Raw genomic sequence first — 19,778 nt, forward strand, 5'->3', positions numbered from 1 at the left:
CCCACATGGGCCTGGCTACAAATCCCTCCCCCCACCCCTCGCTCCCCAAAAACAGTTTCCTAGTTCGACTTCACAGAATGGGCTCCGGGGTAGGTTTTCTTCTATTTCTCCAGCTCCCTCTGCTGTGGTGTGAACGGCACCAGCAGCGATCTGATGGCAGCTGCTGGGTGGCCTTGAGAGCCGGGTTCAGGTGCCCAGTGAGCATGGGGGAAGAGGATGATGGGAGAAAGGGCCATTCCCTTCCTCCAGACCAGGAGGCAAGGATTTTTATAGGACGCCTTGGAAAGATCTTCACAGGGAGGATGAATATATATAAAGTGGGGAGATGTGGCTAAAAAGAGGTTCTTCAGTGAGTCAAAACACACGCAGCCCATTCTTCCTGTAAATGTTTGACCATCTAGAGTGGCAAACAGGGCTTGGCGGCATGTAATAAACACAACGTACTAAGATGTGGAGGCACTTTATCCTGGGCCTAAAATAACAAAGACAACAACTCAAGATTTCCTTGGTGGAAAAGAACGTGCCAATGAGAACTCAGTACCGGGCACATTCCTTCAGGAAAGGCAAAGGCAAAAGCCCAGCCCAGCCCCAGCGTTTCCCTGGGGAACTCTGCTCATGGTATTAAGTGTGGTGTCTGCAAGAGACTTACTGGCCAAGACTCAGGCTATCCAGCAGCAAGGACAGAGGGTGAGGTGCCAAGAGCAGAATTTTCCAAACCTCAAGCCAAGATCAATTGTAACAATGGCCAAGAGAGAAAAACACGGGCCAAGAGAGGCAGCTGGCTTCTCAGAAGATGAAAACAGACAAAGCCTTTAAAAACAAGTGAGGACGATGGCGGCACTCGGGACTGCAGCAGACAGGGCACCCAGCAGGACACTGGTCACTAGGTAGCCAACAAGATTCTGGAAAACGGGAGAGGGCAAGGCATGGTGAAGGAAATTTGCCCTTGAGATTTTCTCACCAACTATATCCCCCAACCGTGCTCTTACTTGCTTTCTGAGGAAAGGAGGGTCACACCAGAAAACAAGGCAGTGCTGGCTCTCATCAGATGCTGGGGACAGGAGAGCTGGGAGAGCACCCGACAGAAACTACAGCAAATGAAGACCCTCTGTCCCTGGGCAGTGGCCCTGCCTCGCCACACCTGACGTGGGCAGGACAAGAGAGAACAAAAGGACAGCCCTCTCAGCCCCACTCGGACTGTCTACCTTGCTGTGTCCTCCTGAAAAGTTAAAAAGGCAGAAAACTAGTTTTATCAGTAAGAAAATGTTTATTCTTTTGAACCCCACAGGGGGAAAAAATAAAAGAATGCAGCCAAGACCAAGTATTTAACGAAAATAGTGTCTGAAGGGCAGCAAAATGGGGGAAACCTCAACACAAAGTCAGTGACAATTTTCCATGTTTTTGCACAAAGATGAAAAAATCTATGACAATTTTGATAACACTTTCATGGTGACGATTACATAAGATGATTCAAAAATGCAAATGGCAGCAACATGCACACCTGGCTAAAGCTAGGAGTTTTTATTTTAATCCCAAAATAAGATCTGTGATTAAAAGGATGATTCTTTTTAATACTTCTAGTTCACTGACTTGTCCTACTTAATTTGCTTTAAATGAGACATACATGCCAATTAACAGGAAATTTTAGAACTATGTCCTTCTAGGACCCATGGCAAGGAAGCAAAACCAATCTATTTGGTTTCTTAATTTTTCCTAGTTTCCAATACAATTTTGCTTTGTCCCTCTCTCCCAGTCCCTCCCCCCACCCCACCCAGATTTTAAAACACTTCCAAAAGTTGCCTGTGCAAACACTTTTTTCTACCAATGTATAATACAGAGTTGAAACCAATATCTTTGTGCAGTTTTGATTTTAAAATTCTTAAAAAAACAAAACAAAAAAACCAACCCTCCTTGGCACAAGAGCTGAGGAATAGTCTCGCCTCTTTTAAAGTGTCAAACACAAGATGATGAAAAGTCGATAAAGCACAGTTACGTGAAATGAGGGGGAAAAAACCAACCTAGACCACAGCTTTTATTAGCCACATTACAGTCTCATACACAATCGCCACCAGCTTCCTCCCCAGGCGCTCGACACAGCACAGGACACCAGGTGCTTTCCATCAAAGGGAATGGAAGAGGTGGCCAGGTGGCAAGGGACAGCCGCTACCCGCCAGTTTCACGGCAGGATCTGCAGTGAGCTTGATACAGACAGGAAAGAGATGACTGAAGGGGGAAACAGTTTAGAGTGGTCAAGTTTCCTCTTGAAGTCTTTGCCCAGGCACTGTGAGAAGACTGCTGCCCGCCATTTCCTAGGACTAAATAGTGTTGGGAGGTGAATGTTTGGAACGGAACCCTGTTCGTCCCTACGCTAGTCACCTCGCTCAAGTCTCTCAGCCTAAATGATGCTCCTTGAATTGGTTTGGTCCTTGGAGGGGCTATCAATTTTCACTTTCTATAATATGGATAATCATCTTCTTTAATGCAGCTATAAATCAAAGCTGTTAGGTAACTTAACCCTTCACTCTAAAAACTAAGCTTCTGTCCTCATCCCACGTAAATCCAATGTGCAGTTTTTGCTTATTTATTTAAGAATAAAGCAAAACAAAGTGTTGAAAAGCAAAAACTCTGCTTTTTTTTTTTTTCTTCAAGAGGAAACTATTTAAGAATACAGAAAAGGCAAAATTGGCTACTTGAAATCCAAGAATGGTTTTAATGTGTTGGCCAAGAAAAATAAACTGCAAAGTTCTGTGAGGTTTTCTAAAAATTTACAACTGATGGGCAGTTCTAATCAGACTTGGATGTCATCTTCCCCCCTTTTAAAAATGACAACATATACAGTCTCACAAAATACAATATAAACTTTTTTGTCTTGACTGCCAGAGATGCTGCTTTGTGAGGCCTTCTGGTAACCAAATGGTTGGGCAAACCCACAGCTGGCCTTCATTTCTTCAGGGGCTGGTAGACAGAGGCATTGGGATCAAGTCCAGATGGGCTGGTCTCCACAAATTTGGAAGAATAGTGGGGGGAAACGGGGCTCAGGGGGCTGGTGGTGGCACTGTACGTTATGCTGGGCATGACGGCCATGACTTCGGCTATCTTCTGTTTTAGGTCCTTGATTTCCTGGTCTTTCTGAAGGATTTGTCCTGTAAGATCAAAGACCTGCCATTAGGAAGGAGGGAGGGCTCACTCGGCACAATGCTCCCTTGGGCCAACCCCAGAGTGGCCTTGGTTCCCCTGGAACAACTCCAAGGCTTATGAGGCTTATGGCTTAAAAGAGCAAAGCAGACTTTTCCTTTACTGTAAAGGTCACATAGTGAATATTTTAGGCACTGTGGGCCGTGTACTGTCTTTGTCATTGTTTTCTTCCCCAACCCTAGGAAATGTAAAAGCCATTCTTAGTTCACAATGGTGTAAGAATAGGCAGAAGGCCAGATGCGGCCTATGGGATGCTGTTTACTGATTTCTAGCTTAGAGGTAAAAAGTGATTCTGCTCACATATGTGTGACAAGAGTGACAAAATCAATTTCCAGGAGCCACATCTTGAACTGGCAGTCATCTCCAACAGCCTAAGAGGGGTACTGGTTCTGAACTGTAGCTCTACCCACTGGGCTGGAATTCTTTCCTGGGGGCATGGGCTGAGCGTCAGACCAAAGAATATAAAACTGAGGCCTCAGAACTAGTGGTGCCAGATTCCCTCACAGAAGCAGAAGCTCTGGGACTGCTGCCCTAGGGAAACTCTCCAGTGGCCAAGGCTGCCATTGTGTCCCTGCCTCTTGGCACAGTGTGCCTCTGACCACCGCCCAGTGTGCAGCTGGCTGGCCATGTTAGCACCAAGATCCCGTTCAGCTTTCGGCACATCCTCCCTCTGTGTGATCACTGGGCTTCAGCTTTGTGATCTGATCAGCTCTGGCTGCTTCACGGCCTGTCCCCTTTGGGTCTTCTCCTATTGTCCCTGCCCCACTAACTTGAGGGTTTCCACTTCCTCAGCAAAGCCCTCCTTGGACCTGCCATCTAAATCAGCTCCCCAGACTCTCAGACTCTCAACCTGCCCTAACAACCTTCCTTTATGTCCCTTATTCTCCACAATAATCATGATGACAGTGACTGACTCATAGGGCTTCACAGGTGCCAGATGATGTTCTAAGTGCTCACATCTACTAGCTCATTTCTTTCTCAGGACAACCCTAAGAGGTGGGAATTATCATCACCACCCATTCTGCAGATGAAGAAATCAATGCATAAGAGGGGTCGAGTGACTTGCCCAAGGAATACAGATAGCAGAGAGCCAGGGCTCGACTCCATGCAGCCTGCTGCAGTCTACACTCCCAGCATTCTTCTGCCTCCTGAAACTAATTCTTTGAGTGATGATCTGTGTCCATCATCTCCCTGCTCAACTTGAGCCCTGTGAGAGCAGACACTGCGTCTCCATTTTTTCCCATCACCATCCTCCACTGCCCAGCCTAGTGAAAAGCGGAGGCTCTGCAAGCTCTGTAGCTCACTCAAAGTCACTTAGTTAGCAAGAGCAGGATTTAAGCCCAGGATCACTATATTCAAAAGCCCACAAGACTGCCATCATGTTATGTGGCTCTGAGGGGAAGTAAATAAGAAAAGAGAGGGGCTGGGGCTCAGAGGTAGAGCACTTGCCTAGCACATGTGGGACACTGGGTTTGATCCTCAGCACCACATAAAAATAAATAAGTAAATAAACAAAATAAAGGTATTGTGTCCATTTACAACTAAGAAAAAGAAAAAAAAGAAAAAAGGTTGACTGTGAACTGCCCTTATTTTGACCGCTCATGAGTCCCCGGGAAGAGGACCGTGTACTTGGAGTGAGAGTGCTTGAGGCACATGTTTTAAAAGGATGTAGTAGAGATGAAAGTCATTTTGTGACCAGGATGAATCAAATGATACAGAAAGGAAGGAGAAAAGCAACGGGGGGTTTTGATTTGAATTACAAAGCTGGATTCTTATTAGAATATTCTAAGCAGGACAGGGGAGGCGGGCAGTGGGGAAGGCAGCAGCCAGGAGCAGTGTTTGAAAGGGACTGCTCCCTCACTTCCTTCTTCTCCCCTAAGCTTCAAATGAGCATCAAATATCCTCCTCCGCTTTGAACAAAATAAGCTTCAGATGAATAAAATACCTAATGGCATCTGACACACGTGAGCCACTCTATCTTTTCCAGTGCAGATTTGAGTTCTTTCATCAGGAACATGAACACATCTCACAAGTTTTGGGAAAGAGCCCCCCTCACTCCCGAGGATTCCTGTGCTGTCAGCGAAGCACAGCTGGGCTGGGAAGGCCCCTTGGCTCCTGAGACCAGGTGCTGCTTCCCCTCCAGGGGATCTTTTCAAGGATGCAAACCCAAGTGAGCAGGGGTGCAATAGCCGGGTGCCCATTCCCCAGGGAGCTGAACCAGGCAAGCAAAAAGGCCGGTAATGGGTCAGAAACTCAGCTTCAGAGGTGGCTTCTCAGGAACCTTTGTTCACCACACCTTTCCCCCAAGTCCACAGACTAAGGCAGCCTGGTGCCCAATCCCCTTCTCTTGTCAATCATCTGGGCCGTCCCCAGCTACTTCTGTGGCCTCACTAACTTCCCCCAACTTCTACACCCACCCTTCACCCCCAGGGGTTTGGCTTCTCTCTCTGGTTTAGGCTGAAGGTTCCCACTGATTGACAAATCTCTCCTATCTGGGTGTCTGGGGCGCACCTCTAAAACAAAACACCCCAAACCAAACTCATGCTCCCTAAGCCGTGCTACCTCCCTTCCTTGGCTCCGGCTGGACCTTGGGTATCTCCTGACCTCAGGACCATTCCCTCTCCAGGAGTCAACTCCCCGGTACTTCAACTCCTGCACTGAAGACAGGAGAAGCTCTCACCTGACCCCTCTGCCTCCTCTCAACCTCACTTCTCAAATCCAAATTAGCAGCCAGAACACATCACCTCACACCTCTGGAAAATCTGGAGAATATATTCTCTGGCATGGCTTCATCAGTGTCCTCTTAACCTTCCACTCTTTTCTTTCATCCCCCAGCTTGAGGCCACTAGATTACTCACCCAGATATCCCCAACACTTTCTTTCTCTTGCTTATACTACTCCTTCATGTAACAGCGTTTCTCCCTGCCATTCTCTGTTCTCATTCATCCTTCCAAGCCTAGTCTTCAAAGCCCCCTCCTCCAGGAAGCCTCCCTGAATTCTTCTCTGGCCTCTCCCGCCCTCTGCCTCTGCTTCATGGCAGAGGCCATCTGCTTGGCTTGCCCTCGTGCAGCAATTCTGGAAGTGCAGGCAGGGTCTACAGTGTCAGAACTGCCTCGATAATAACACTAAGACAGCTCCTATTTGGGTGTCTGGGGTGCACCTCTAAAACAAAACACCCCAAACCAAACTCATGCACCCTAAAACATCAGCTGGTTTCTTCATCCTCATTTTGGGCGTGTAAAAATCTTTTCTACATTTTTTTGTTTTGGAAAAAAGTTTTTTTTTTTTCATAAAAATGTTATTTATGTAAAAATAGAATATGTTTATGTTATTTTAAGATGGATTAATAAATAATAGATTAATAAATAAAAATTTTAAGTTTTAATTTCAAATAGGTAGATGATGATAGATATAATCTACTTGAAATAAGCCTATCTGGGCTACACAATAATTTTAAAAATTTGCACACCACTGCCCTGGTAGATCCCCCACTGATCTGCTGTGTTCATCTCTGCCTCCCCTGGAGTTTTCAGGATAAGGATTTGCAGAGTACAGTTACTAGAAAAGTCCTGATGAAACAGTCTTTCCCATCTACTAAGCCAATTAACTGGAGGTTTTTTTCAGTATCCCACTCAGGAATCTAGTCAATTAGGTGGCTATCATTTTCTTGAAGAAAATCCAATTAAAAAAAAAAAAGCCAAGGACTTTAACTATCTATCTATCTATTTATTAATTTCTATGTGACGCTGAGAATCGAACCCAGTGCCTCACGCATGCCAGGCAAGTGCTCTGCCACTGAGCCACAACTCCAGGCCTCCAAATTTGTTTTCATCAGGTCACGTCCTGCCTCAGTTCAGATGTCTTCCAGAGCTCCTCTTGTCTCTCAGAGTAAAAGTCCCCAGTTCTTTCTGGGAACCACAAATCCTATAGAACCTGGTTGCTGCTATTCCCACCCTTGATATGAGGCTGCATTCCCCGCTCCCTGCAGGACTTTGTACTTACCCTCCACCTTAGTGCTTTCCTCCAGCTACCTCCACTCTCTGCTCAAATGCTGCCTATTCAAGGGAACTTCTGTGATGCCAGAAGCCCCCCCCCCCCACATGCCCTTGGCACCACTGCTTTATTTTTGCCATCAACCTTATCGTCCTTTGACATATTGCCCACTGGTTTGTCCACTGTCCCTCACCAGGGCTAAATCCTCGAATCCCCAGGGACTCTCGGGATGCCTGGCACACAGCAGGTCTCAGTGACAATCTGCTGAGTGGATGTCCTGCTCTCCAGACTCTCTTCCCACAGCTCCATCCAAGCAGAGCCAGCTGCAGTTCCGAAGGCATAAGGCCCTGCCTCACCTCCGGCACTTGGTCAGACTATATCTTCTGCCAAGTGGCCTCCTGAACCCTTGTGCTCCACTATGCTTCTTATTCACTGTGCCACCCCTTCCCATAATTCAAGCTCTAGCTCAGACATTAGTTCCTCTGAGACATGGCTTCCTCTGACTCCCCAGACTAGTTTAGTCCCTACCTCTCTCTCTGGATTCCCACAGGGCTGGTACATGCTGCTATGTCAGCACCTTTTGATGACTTCAGAGTCACCTACTTGTTCAACAACACCCTGAGCTCCTAGAACGTAGACACTCATAGTCTTTTCTGTACACCCTGAACTTAACATGCTTCCATCTCAAAATATGTCTGCAGGGCACTTACCAAACCATTTGAAGGGAAAACTGAAATGCCCTTTGGTTCAGAGCTCTATGGGGGAGGTCTGCTCTCCGAAGCCCCACCACCCCAACAGGGCCCACCACTCTCCTACCCTGGGCAATCTCAAGCTGCCGTTTTGCGTCGCCCAGTGCAGAGAACAGGTCCAGTTTGATTCTTGTCTCTGCGCTGAGGCTGTTCTCCAGGTGCTGTGTCTTATCTTGCATGGCGGAGAGGGCTGACATTAGCACCTCGGTGTCCTTCTCATTTTCCTTATACTTCCGAAGCTCCTATCAATATCATCAAAACAGCAATGCTACATGGTAGTTTTGGCATCGATGTCTAAAAATTAGCCTGAAATCACAAATTAAATCCCACTATTCTTGACCTGGCCAATAGAACACAGAAATCTGGTACTTTCATGGTATTCTCACTAGTTACAAGCATATGGCAAATGTATTTATATGGTGACATGTATACACAAAAACATTTAGTGGATAATCATTTGACTATATGAGGCACAATCTAGCTAAAAATGGCCTCTGCCTTCAAAGCAAACTCTTTCTTGCAAGCCTACTTCGGAACCATGGAGAACTTTTCCCTGCTGACTACTTGCAAATGCTGGTGTAATGCTGCCAAAACTCTTCTCTAAACTTGCACTAAAAATTGCAGAAATATTCGTTATTTTGACAGGACAAACTGTAAAATAAGCCCACTTAAAATAGTTGGGAATATAGCCAATAAAAATATATTTGAACTTTTTCTTTTAAGAGAGAAATCCAAACCTATTATGGAGACTTTAAAAATACAGAAGAGTTCAAAGAAAATGCAAATTACCCATAATTACACCACTGCAAAATGTGATATATTTTCTTTGAGCCTTTTTAATGTTTATGTGTATCTTTTAGCATAACTGAAATAATACATATATAATTTGTATAGCCTTTAAAAACTTGTCCTCTCAAATATTCTTCCAAAATAAAATTGTTAATAATATATATAATACTCCTATATGTATATATATAACAATTTGAATGCATCTTCCATTGTTAAGTTTCCTTTTTTTTTTTTTTTAACATTTATATACCACTACACAAAACATCTTTGAGATATCATCGGTAATATTTTTCAATATTTGCCTTAGGGCTGAATTCCTAAAAAGGTAAATACTTAAAAAATACCTGATTTTTTCCAGAAGTTTTATTTCCATCCACCAGCAATGCATGAAGCTATTTTGTAGCATCTTCACCAAGACTGATACTATCACTTAAAAATTCTTTGCCAGTTTCACAGAAGACAAATTATTTCTAATTTTAATCTGCATGTCTTTGATGATTAATATATTCTTACATTTTTTCAGTCATTAGTATTTCTTCTGTGAATTATCTGTTCATATTTTTGTTTATTTCTTTATATTTGAACTTTTCTTAGTTATTTTATGAGCTATTTACATGTTGAGGATATTCAGTAATTATTTATACTTGCTGCAATATGTATACCTTCCCCAGCTGATTTTATTTTACTCTGATTTCTTCCATTGCTTTTAGGTTTAGAAAGTATCCCTGTTTCAAGATGAAGTCTACTATGTTTTTGCTTAGCTATTTTGCATGCAACCCTTTATCTAGAATTTCTTTTTGTGTGCTGTGAGATGAGCTTCTAATTTTATTTTTTTCATCACTTATCCAGTTCCAAAGCCTGTTACTGACTCCTGCTCACCTCTCCTGGCTGCATTACCTTTACTATATACTTGAGGCTTTGTCTCCAGGTCATCTATTCTACTCCACTGACTTGCCAGTAATTCTTACCATTTGCTCATGATGTAAATTACTGTAACTTTACCATATATGACATTAATGAAGAGCTGATGGTAAGTACCTGTTTAAGGTACACATGGCCCCCTAAACTGGCTACACCCTGTCCTGGCATCTTTCCTCACCCTGCACTGCTCAAGACTACAGACTCTAAGGTTCAGAGTCATCCAGCAGGATCTGTTCCCTGGCAATGGACAGACAGTTAGGCTCAGGAAAGATGTTAGGTCCCAAAGGACACTAATCTGGCCTATAACCTGAAAATGTTAAACAGATCTACAGAACGTCAAATCCTGGTGTAAAACATGTTCAGGGATTGCCAACACTTCTGGCTTGTATCAGAATCTGGCTATAATATGAAATGAGCTAGACAAAATTAAGAGTTCAATCTTTTTATCACCTATGAATTTTTAGAGCCATGGGATTTGGTCTGTATCAAAAGGCACTGTCTCCACCTTGCGGCACAGCACACAAAAATCTAGACTGAAAAAGGAGTTCCAGGTCAAGAGGAGACTTTTGTTTCCTCCTTACCTGAACTTTCAATTCTAGTTCCCTGATCTGGTCTTCTTTCACCTTCATGTCCATTGTGAGCTTCTTGCCTTCTGCTTCTAGTTCTCTGATCCGATTCCGTAAGGTTTCAGTGCACTCTCCCCTTTTGAAAAATAAGAGAAGGAAATAAATGAATTTCAAAGACTACAGGTTTACAGTTTTCCCTCTGTATCCATGGGGGATTGGTTCCAAGATTCCACGAATACCAAAATCCATGTATGCTCAACTTCTGTATATAAAATAGCTTAGCGCTAGCATATAACCTCTGCACATTCTCCCATGTTTTAAAACTATCTCTAGATTACTTATAATACGTAAAGCAATGTAAATGTATGTACTTGTTATATTACATTGTTCAGGGAATAATGATAAAAATAAAAAGTCTGTACATGTTCAATAAAGATCCAGTTTATTTTTTTCAAATATTAACTATCTTGAGATGGCTGAATCTGCCGATGCTGATGGAGCCTACAGCTGTGGAGGGCTGACAGTACTTATATTATAGGACTGAGGTTTTTTCTTATACTCAAGGGTCTGTAAGTTTTTAACTTTTGGCTCAATATGTGCAATAACTGTCATCAACTGAGTGTCTCTACAAGCTAGGTACTTTACCCAAACTCCCTTTAGTACATTATCCCATTTTCCAGATAAGAAAGCTGAGGTAACACAGATAAAGTAGTCTCCTAGTGTGTAGGTCACAGAATTGAGATAAGAACAGGATTTCTTGCTTCCCAGTCCAGCATTCTTCCCACCAGGCCACAGTGACTTACTACACACAGAGCAGAGCTGGGTAGAACTGAACATGTACTATCTCTAGTAAGGCTCAATAAACACACAAAAATCCCTTGTTTTTCCACTTTTGGGGGATTATGCACTGTAAATTTCACCTTTGGTTAGTCACAAAGTTGCTGCAGCCTGGAATAAACAGAAAAACAAAAGAGCAACATTAGGCTGCTTCTCAGGGCTAAGGATGAGCTAAAGGGGATGAGGCAGTCCAGAGCTGCTGAACTACTAAGTGTTGAGGTTCCAGGCCTGAGAAGTAGGTGTCCTCTGATTACCAAAGGAAGATCCAGGGAGAGACTTGCTCAAGAGTAAAAGCCATTCCACCTAAGAGATGGCAAACAAGAGCCCTCCAAGGACAAGACCCAAACAAATAAGCTTAACTGGAAGCAAAAGCGATTTAGAGTAGACCCTGAAACCAACTGACTGATGACTCTCAGGCATGGGAGACACTAATGATGTGGTTAAGGTACTGCTGTATTGTGGCTCAGCGGTAGAGCGCTCACCTAGCACATGCGAGGCCCTGGGTTCGATCCTCAGCACCACGTATTAATAAATAAATAATAAAGGTATTATGTCCAACCACAATTAGAAAAAAAATATTTAAAAAAAAAAGTACTGCTATATCCTACTACGTAGAAGGTTTTAGAAAAGGTAGGTGCTAGATAAGTTAAGGAAAACACAGGCCATGCTGGATGAATATTCAAGTAAATATCCTGCAAGTGCAAGTGTATGGGAAATGCTAACACACACCTTGACACAAACAACCCATATCAGCAGCAGGCAGTCAGGGGTCTGTCTAGATCAGAGTCTGAGTCTGTCTAGATCAGATGGCCCCCAGTCCCCCAGTCTCAACCACCCGCAGTCTACAGTCTGTAGGGGGCGGCACACTGGGAAGAAACATTCTCACTATTCACTGCTATTTCCTGAAAGGTGACAAGATGATTCACCAATTATTCTGCAAATGCCAGAACCCTAAAGAAGGTTATTAACATGCCAAAGGTTGGCAACTAAATTACTTGTTTAATGCAATAAAGTAAAACTCAAGAAAGAATTGTGGTTGAATTATACCACACAGATACAAATTAGGACAAAAATTCAGCATGAAATAAAAAATTTACCCTCATTCTGTATCTGCAAGCCCATAACTGACCCCAATCATGCAGATGGAATTCAGGAGTCAAAAAACAAACAAAAAGAAGGTGAAGCAGAAACAAAGGAGTGGGGGGGAGACTGAACAATCTTCCTTCTTTACTGGAATTCATATGGCAGTTACATATCAGTTTTTGAAATATCTGCATGCAGGGGTACTTCTCAATGGTATGAGAAGTAGTTCCCAGTTTTCATCACCCCACACAATCTACACAAATATTTCTTTCTTGCTTTTCCTTCTTTTTCCTTTCCTCCCTCCCTTCCTTGAGTACTTTACACCACTGACCTACATCCCAGCCCTTATTAAAGTTGCTTAGGGCCTTAGGCTGGCTTCAAACTTGCAGATCCTTCTGCCTCAGCCTCCAGAGCATCTAGGATTATAGTCACTGCCATCATGCCTGGCTCAGCACTCCACAAATCTAATAGAAACTTGTATTTCACCTTTTTTTTTTTCATCTATTTGATAGTTTGCTGATATCCAACAAAGCCAGGAGCAGTTAGTACACAGTGCCTGGGTAACCAAGATTCTATCATTCTTCCATTTTAAGATAAAAACTCAGAAACACCCACACTTAAGAGCCTTATAAAGGGAATAAAATTCCAGATGGGATCTCTCAACACATTTAGTAATCAGTTTTTCTGAAAGTAACTAGAGGCATTCTATAAGCAGCACTTGGTGCAGGGATGCTAAGTCCACTTTATAAGTGAGGTCATTAAGGAATGAATTTGTTACAAGACACACAGCCCTTAAAAGCAACCTATCCATGCAAGATTGTGGTCTGTCCAATCCTACCCTTGGCAGCAAATTCCCACATATGTCTTGGGACAAGGAAAGCCAACCTGGATTATACACTCCGGTGACATGAACTTACCTAGATGCAGCAGCAAATGCAACAGCCCGTGCAGCAGTGGCTTCTTCTAACTTCTTCCTTTTTTTTTCCTCCATTAACTGTTTTTCTACAAAACTCCGTGCTTCCTGCTCAGCTTTTAGCTTTTTCTCCAACTGGCTGATGTTCTGCTTGTCTTTTTGCTTCATTTGCACAGCATTATGTAACCTATATGAAAACAATTGTCATACAAAGTCTTCATAATAAGAAACAGGCTTCTTTTTTCTCATTTTAAGGTCAAGTAAAACGTATGAACAGCAAACCTTAAGTACCAACTTCCTGTGTGCCTGGGAAAACACAGCGTCATAACAATGCCTAAACACTAACAAACAGGCTGCTTACAAGACCCAGAATCAGTCCTACCCTCTGTTTTGTTAAGGTAAGTGATCTACAGCAGGTAGTCTAGAGTATAGGATACAAGAAGCTTCTAACTGAGGGGACAATCATTGTAGAACGAATTCCAGTGTCCTGCAGCACCTTAAAAGAATTTTTGTCTGGGTGAAAAAAAAAAAAAAACACTGCTGGAACCAGCCCCACCAAAAAGAAAATAAGGCTAGAAGGGAGGAGTCTTTCTTATCCTGAATACAATCATGATGGGACCTACTGCAGACTTTTCTTACCAGCTGTAAGACATTTTCTTAATGTCCCTGAATCAGTTTCTTTGGAGTCACCCATAGCTTTACATATCAAAGTGAGGAGGTAACATTCCTCCTTATCAATGCTAAAACCACCACAAATGTTGGTCAAAAGCAATAGAGAGAGTTTTTGCCTGTAATGCTCAAATTCTGAAGTTACATTTAAAAAAATGCAGGACTCCTCTTCCAACAGGAAAAGCCCAGAGTCTATAATCGTAATCACTATGATGGGCACATATTGCTTAGATATTTTTAAAAAAAGACAGCTCTACATTGAGTCAAGTAATTCCAGAATGAATTAATGGAAAGCTTAAAAGAATTCACCCAGATCTGGCTTTTTGATTGCCTCTTCAAGAAAATCAAAGTTTAATGTCATTTTTTAATTCTATAAGTCAAAGTAGATATAATCTGCCCCTCTGGAAATTGTCACTCAGAGGAACAAGATTTTCCAACTGTGACTACTCCTAACAACTTTACTTATCATGGAAACTATTTTAAATTATTAAATGAAAAGGACAAAATATGAATAAACCTTTGTTGCAATGAAGTAAGTTTTTATAGATCTTGAACATCTGGTAGTACATTAAATATTTTAAACATTTTACTTAGAAACTTCTCTGCCAGGTCCCTTTGTCACCAGGAGGCTTGTGCTCCCACCCCTGGGAACATATAAAAACACTGATGGTCATTTTATATGGGGAACTGGGGAGGGTGCGTCCGGCCACCAGAGACCCGCCAGGTGCGCGTACTTGTTCTGCAGCAGCTCGTTCTCCTGCCGGAGCTGGCCCATTTCTGAGCGGATCCCTCGTTCGGTGCTGGAGAGGGAGCTGATCTGACTGCGGAGCTCCTGTTCCACTTGCCTGCTGGCCTGCAGGTCAGCCTTTAACTTTTTAATGTCTTGTTCCAGCCTAGGAGAAGGAGAAATGTAGCATTTTCATCTGGGAGGGGACATACCCAGGGCTGGGTGAAGGACACTGCCTGTAGTCCTGAACTGCTGGGTGGGTGGCAAACTGTCCCACTGGACTTCTGTATGAAATCTGCTTAGTTTTATCGCAGGATACCACCTAAGTCCCTACCCTTTCCTACTAAGGGTAATTTGATTTGCCCCAAATGTTTGCGACACTGATGGGTAAAGATGGTACTTGTGCATATGCTAATAAAGGATAAGAGAAGGCAGAAAGTGTGGCTGCAGGACACGGTGGCCTCCCTGTGGATGACTTTTCCATGCCCCTCAGCAAGGGGAGTATGTTAAAACAACCAGCTCATGACCCACCCCTTACAGTTCTGAGATACTCTGATAGCTCAGCCTCTAGGGTCTGAAATTCCCTCCCACCATGGCTGAGAAGGAAACAATGTTCACATCAACATCCTGACATGTTAGCTCCTTGCTAAAAATGTTTGTGCTAGTGGAGACTGTGGAAAAGAATGAAAAAAGGAACAAATGACATGCTCTAAAAAGGAGGCTATGATAAAATTCATGCTAGAAGGAATAAAAAACAGCAGCTGCTGTTTCATAAGGACGGATAGACCAGACCCTATCCTACGGGTTTAGTGCTGTGCACTCATTTTATCTCCATACTGGTAAAGTGCAATAAGGATTCCCATTTTTCTAGATGAAGAAATCCAGGCCAGGAAAACCTAGCAGCCCAAGATCCCTGAGGCAGCAGCCCCAGAGTTCCACGCTCTTTTCCACAAGGCCAAACGCAGTTGCATCATCCATAGCACAAGACAAGTGCTACCTGAGCTCTGTGGAGACAAGGCTGGGACAGGCTTTGCCAAGAGAATGAGAATTGAGTTGGCCCTGTAGGCTGGACAGGATTCGGAAAAGCAGAGGGGAGGCCGGACATTCTAAACTGGGGAGAGTGGTACATAGTCAAAAACTCAGAGCCAGGAACAGCCATAGATATCTGGGGGCAAGCACTAGGTGTGGCCTCTTAGGAAGGCTTGTACTGAAATCAGAGAGGGAAAGGATGTGGTAGATGGGACTGTGGTGCTGACGGTCAGGGTAAGAACATGCCATGTGAGACTGAAAAGACACTTTCTACCAGGATACAAACTCACAGGTAGACAAAGGTCACTTTGTTCTATTTATTTATTTATGTATTCATCTTTAGGTGCTGAAGATCAAATCCAGGGCTTTTTGCATGCAACACACACACTCTACCCCTAGGCCACATTCCCAGCCTCTGATTAAAACCTTGAACACGGGAGTGGGGGTGGGGGTGAGGGTGGGGGGACACGACATAGCTCAGTTGCTAGAGTGTTTGACTCGCATGCACAAGGCCCTGGGTTCAATCTCTAGCACTACCACCAAGAAAGAAAAAAAAAGAAAAGAAAAACTTGAACATGTCACTAATTTAAGAGAACCAAGATTTCTGCAAAGCATTGGTGTTCTCTCAAGAACTATGCACTCCACAGACGTTAGACATGTTTTACTAAGCAATAAATCTCTGGGGACTACCACAGTGACCCACACTTACTCAATAATGACCTCCCTTAGAAAGCCAAAGGGCAGCTTTACTCCCCTATCTACCATTGAACAGCTTGAAAATTCTCAAGTACCCCAAATCATGAAACACTGATGGTCATTTTATAGGTGCAAGCCCTAAGTGTCCCTGTCCAGTGCTTGGGAGCATGGCCAAGAAACACGGCCTGGGAACCTTGTGTTCCAGAAGCACTGCTAGGTCTCCTGACACAGCTCACTCCCACAGGAGGGGTCACCAGTTGACGTCATGCTACACTTTCCCTATTGCCAGGGTTATTCCAGTTCAGAGTACTCTTGGACTACTCTGAACAAGTACAGATTAGCATTTATACCATTGCCACATCACCCCTCATTCACCTGAAGCAACCCAAGGGACATATTCCAAAACAATTCAATGCTGTCAGGTTATCCCCATTAAGAACTTCAGTTGAAAATAAGTTAGATAATCACTTTCCTTAATGTCAATGTCGACTGCAGTTAAAGGATTGCAGTTTTTGGTAGAAAAGGTAAATTCTCAGTTGAGAAAGGAACTTGGCAGGATTTGAGGTAAGGGTTCTGGACTTGGCTCTGGTGCCAACTTTGTGACCCTGGGCAAGGCTGTCACCTTCCAGGCCTGTTTCCTCATTTGAGTCTGGCACTCTCTAAAGTTCTTCCGGGGCTGATCTAGGATTTCCAAAGCTGACATGTTAACAGATGCCTGCTAATTTGCTGCTTCAGATTAGCAAACTAAACTGTGTTCTATGCAGATGCACAGGAATCAAGTTCTACAGCCCAGCCCACTGAGGCAAAGTCTGTGCCACAGCTGGGAATGACAGCAAAACTAAATCTGCAGAGGCTACAGTCAATTGTTTTGTAGTTACTGCTTTCTTTCATTTTTAAATCCTGAAAAGCCATTTTTCTACCATAAACTAAGAACAACAATATTTATTCTGCAGCAAATTTCAGAGTTCCTAGAAAACTGCAAAATCCAAAAAGCTAAGGCAGTTAGTTATAAGATCAACAAGTGCAACACATAGCTTCTGAAACCCACCAAACACTCAACAATGTATTTTTAAAATGTGGAACTTCTATGAAAATTTTGTCAAAGACAAACAGCACACTATCAATAAAAGACAGAGTATGTTCACTTTGTGAAAATTCATAAATTTTACATGTAAAGTTTGTGCAGAGCTGTGTATGTGTGCTACACTGCAAAAGAAAGGGTTTTACTTATTTGTTTATTTGTTTGTTTATTTATTTATACTGGGGATTGAACTCAGGGGCGTTAACCACTGAACCGCATCCCAGCCATTTTTCGTATTTTATTAAGAGGCACAGGGCCTCTATAAGTTGCTGAGGCTGGTTTTGAACTCGTGATCCTCCTACCTCAGCTGGGATTACAGGCGTGCACCATCACGCCCAGCAGAAAAGTTTTTCTTTGGTTATTTTTTGTTTTTGTTCTTAATAAAATATACTTTCACAAGATGTACAAGTAAAATACTTCATGATTTTTTTAACTGCTATCATTCACTTCATAAAATTATGAATTACTGTTTTCTAAACTGTTGAAGTAAACCTCTGAGTTAACATCAGCTTTCCGATTTAAGAAATAGTGAACTATAGGAACACTGACTAATGACATATAAAATAACTTACAGTGCTTAGTAGCAAAACTCTCAGGAACTTTTAAAATTATGATGAGCAATTTTTCACTGCCTCTCTACAGAAAGCATTAATTTAACCTTGAAGCTTCACTACCTATTTCAAATCTTTACTGAGGTAGGCAGTAAAACGATATACAACCTCATATCGGATTTGTTTTTTATTGCAAGAATAATACCAAGTCAGAGCAGGGCAGAGTGCTGCTTGCCTGTAATCCCAGCAGCTCAGGAAGCTGAAACAGGAGGATGGAAAGTTCAAAGCCAGCCTCAGCAACAGCAAGGTGCTAAGCAATTCAGTGAGACCTGTCTCTAATAAAATACAAAACAGGGCTTCGGATATGGCTGTGGTTTAGGGTCCCTAAATTCAATCCCTGGTACCCACCTCCCTCAAAAAAAGAATGATACCAAGTCAGTATAAAAAACAGAATACAATAGGAAAGCGTCGAGTATAAAAATGTAAATAACTCACAATCCATTCATCCAGACAGAACCATTCACTGTTCGTATTCGGTATACTTCTGTATGTCTTTTAAGTTTTTTCCATACATGTAAATATATTTCATATCGGTAAATGAGTACCACATATACAACTTATATATCCTAAGTATCTCTCACACTATTAGAAAATTTTCATATAACTAATTGCTGTATAGTGTTCCACTGTACGGATACACTCTACAATTCTATTTTCTAAGATATGGTTCAAACTTTGCATTTTCTCAGTAGATATGTGCCACGAGTTTTAAAAGAACTGCGTGAATTAATAAATTGAACCAAATAAAGCCAGTCAAGTGCTGGGGCATTTATTGAACAGATAACTCCTATTTCTCTTAATGGTGTACTTAGTTCCTAGGTGGTGAAGGTCAATACTTCCCAGGTAAAATACAGATATAGAATTAGTATTAAGTACTAAGCAGTTCTGATTAAATAGAGTTAAGAGGTTAGTGCAAAATCTTCAAATGTTATTTTTGAGATTTTATTAAACTGTGAATAGCTACAACCTAAATTAGAAGCAGGTGGTCATAAAGAAAATGAGCTAGAAGAAAGAGTTTATAACACTTGAAACTAATTTCAGTAAATAAAGAATTGAGGAAAAATATTCATCTATAAGTTTGGAACCTTCTTATCAGAGCCAAGTCCTATTCTCTTCCCTACCCTATGGAACCTGAAAGGATAAAAGAGAACTTTCTCCAGAAGAGTTACAATCTCATCCTCCACCCATCCCCCCAAAATATTGGGCCAGGCACTTAATCAAACTTCAGTAAGACTTAACCAGGAAGCATGCACTTCCTGTTTGCCCAGCTCCTACGGAACCAGTTTTCACCCTCACAAAGGCCTGCTGAGTGTCATCACCACTTTGAATACAGAGGGCCCATGGCAAAGGTGTAGTCTACCTGTACCAAACTATGTTCATTTTTGCCCATAGATTCTAAACTTTTATATATTATATATTAGGTCCAGGTAAGCTTTCTAGCTATCTTATTGATAATTTAAAAGAATATTTTTTATTGATAATTTATAAGGATGTTTTGAGGTTACCTCTGAATCCTGGCGTATTACTAATAAAGGCAGGACCATCTACAACAGTGCTTCCTCAGGTCCCCAAGTCAGATGACAAGGTTGACTTCAAAGCAGATTTATCAAATTGAGGCTTCCTCTTACCCACTCTAACTCATAACTATATTTCAGCTTCTTCCCAATGCAAGCCATATTTTGTAACTGATAATTAATTTAACTATAAAAGGAAAATATTTACATTTTAATAAGGAATAATCTCCTAACTGACCAAGAGAAGAAAGTCGAATATTAGCCTTAGACAGGCTAAATAGCAAAAACATCTTTGAGTATCTGGAAGGACAGCAGGTAGAAAAACAAAGTACAGTATACAAGTGTCCACTTTTATTTGAAAAGGGTATTTAAGTATCTGAAAAGGTAGAGAGATACTGAGTCTAA

General features: G+C 42.3%; 1 protein-coding gene across 2 annotated transcripts in view; it reads right to left on the reverse strand.

The window, feature by feature from the left end:
* Positions 1–1,247: 1,247 nt before the first annotated feature.
* Positions 1,248–19,778, reverse strand: part of Maco1 (macoilin 1) — a 63,185-nt gene continuing 44,654 nt past the window's right edge. The window contains exons 7-11 of one of the 2 annotated variants that reach the window (XM_046468814.2): positions 14,450–14,608; positions 13,051–13,233; positions 10,229–10,349; positions 8,005–8,179; positions 1,248–3,143 (exon numbers count right to left, since the gene is read on the reverse strand). In XM_046468814.2, the coding sequence (XP_046324770.1) occupies positions 2,941–3,143; positions 8,005–8,179; positions 10,229–10,349; positions 13,051–13,233; positions 14,450–14,608 (841 nt within the window). In that variant the 3' untranslated portion in view covers positions 1,248–2,940. Of the gene's footprint in view, positions 3,144–8,004; positions 8,244–10,228; positions 10,350–13,050; positions 13,234–14,449; positions 14,609–19,778 lie in introns of those variants that run through there. The other variant, XM_058571048.1, reaches the window with a different exon arrangement.

Source organism: Marmota monax, unplaced genomic scaffold (assembly GCF_021218885.2).
Source record: "Marmota monax isolate L192 unplaced genomic scaffold, Marmota_monax_Labrador192_F-V1.1 WCK01_AAM20220418_F8-fsc00008, whole genome shotgun sequence".
In the NCBI taxonomy this organism is placed as follows: Eukaryota; Metazoa; Chordata; class Mammalia; order Rodentia; family Sciuridae; genus Marmota; species Marmota monax.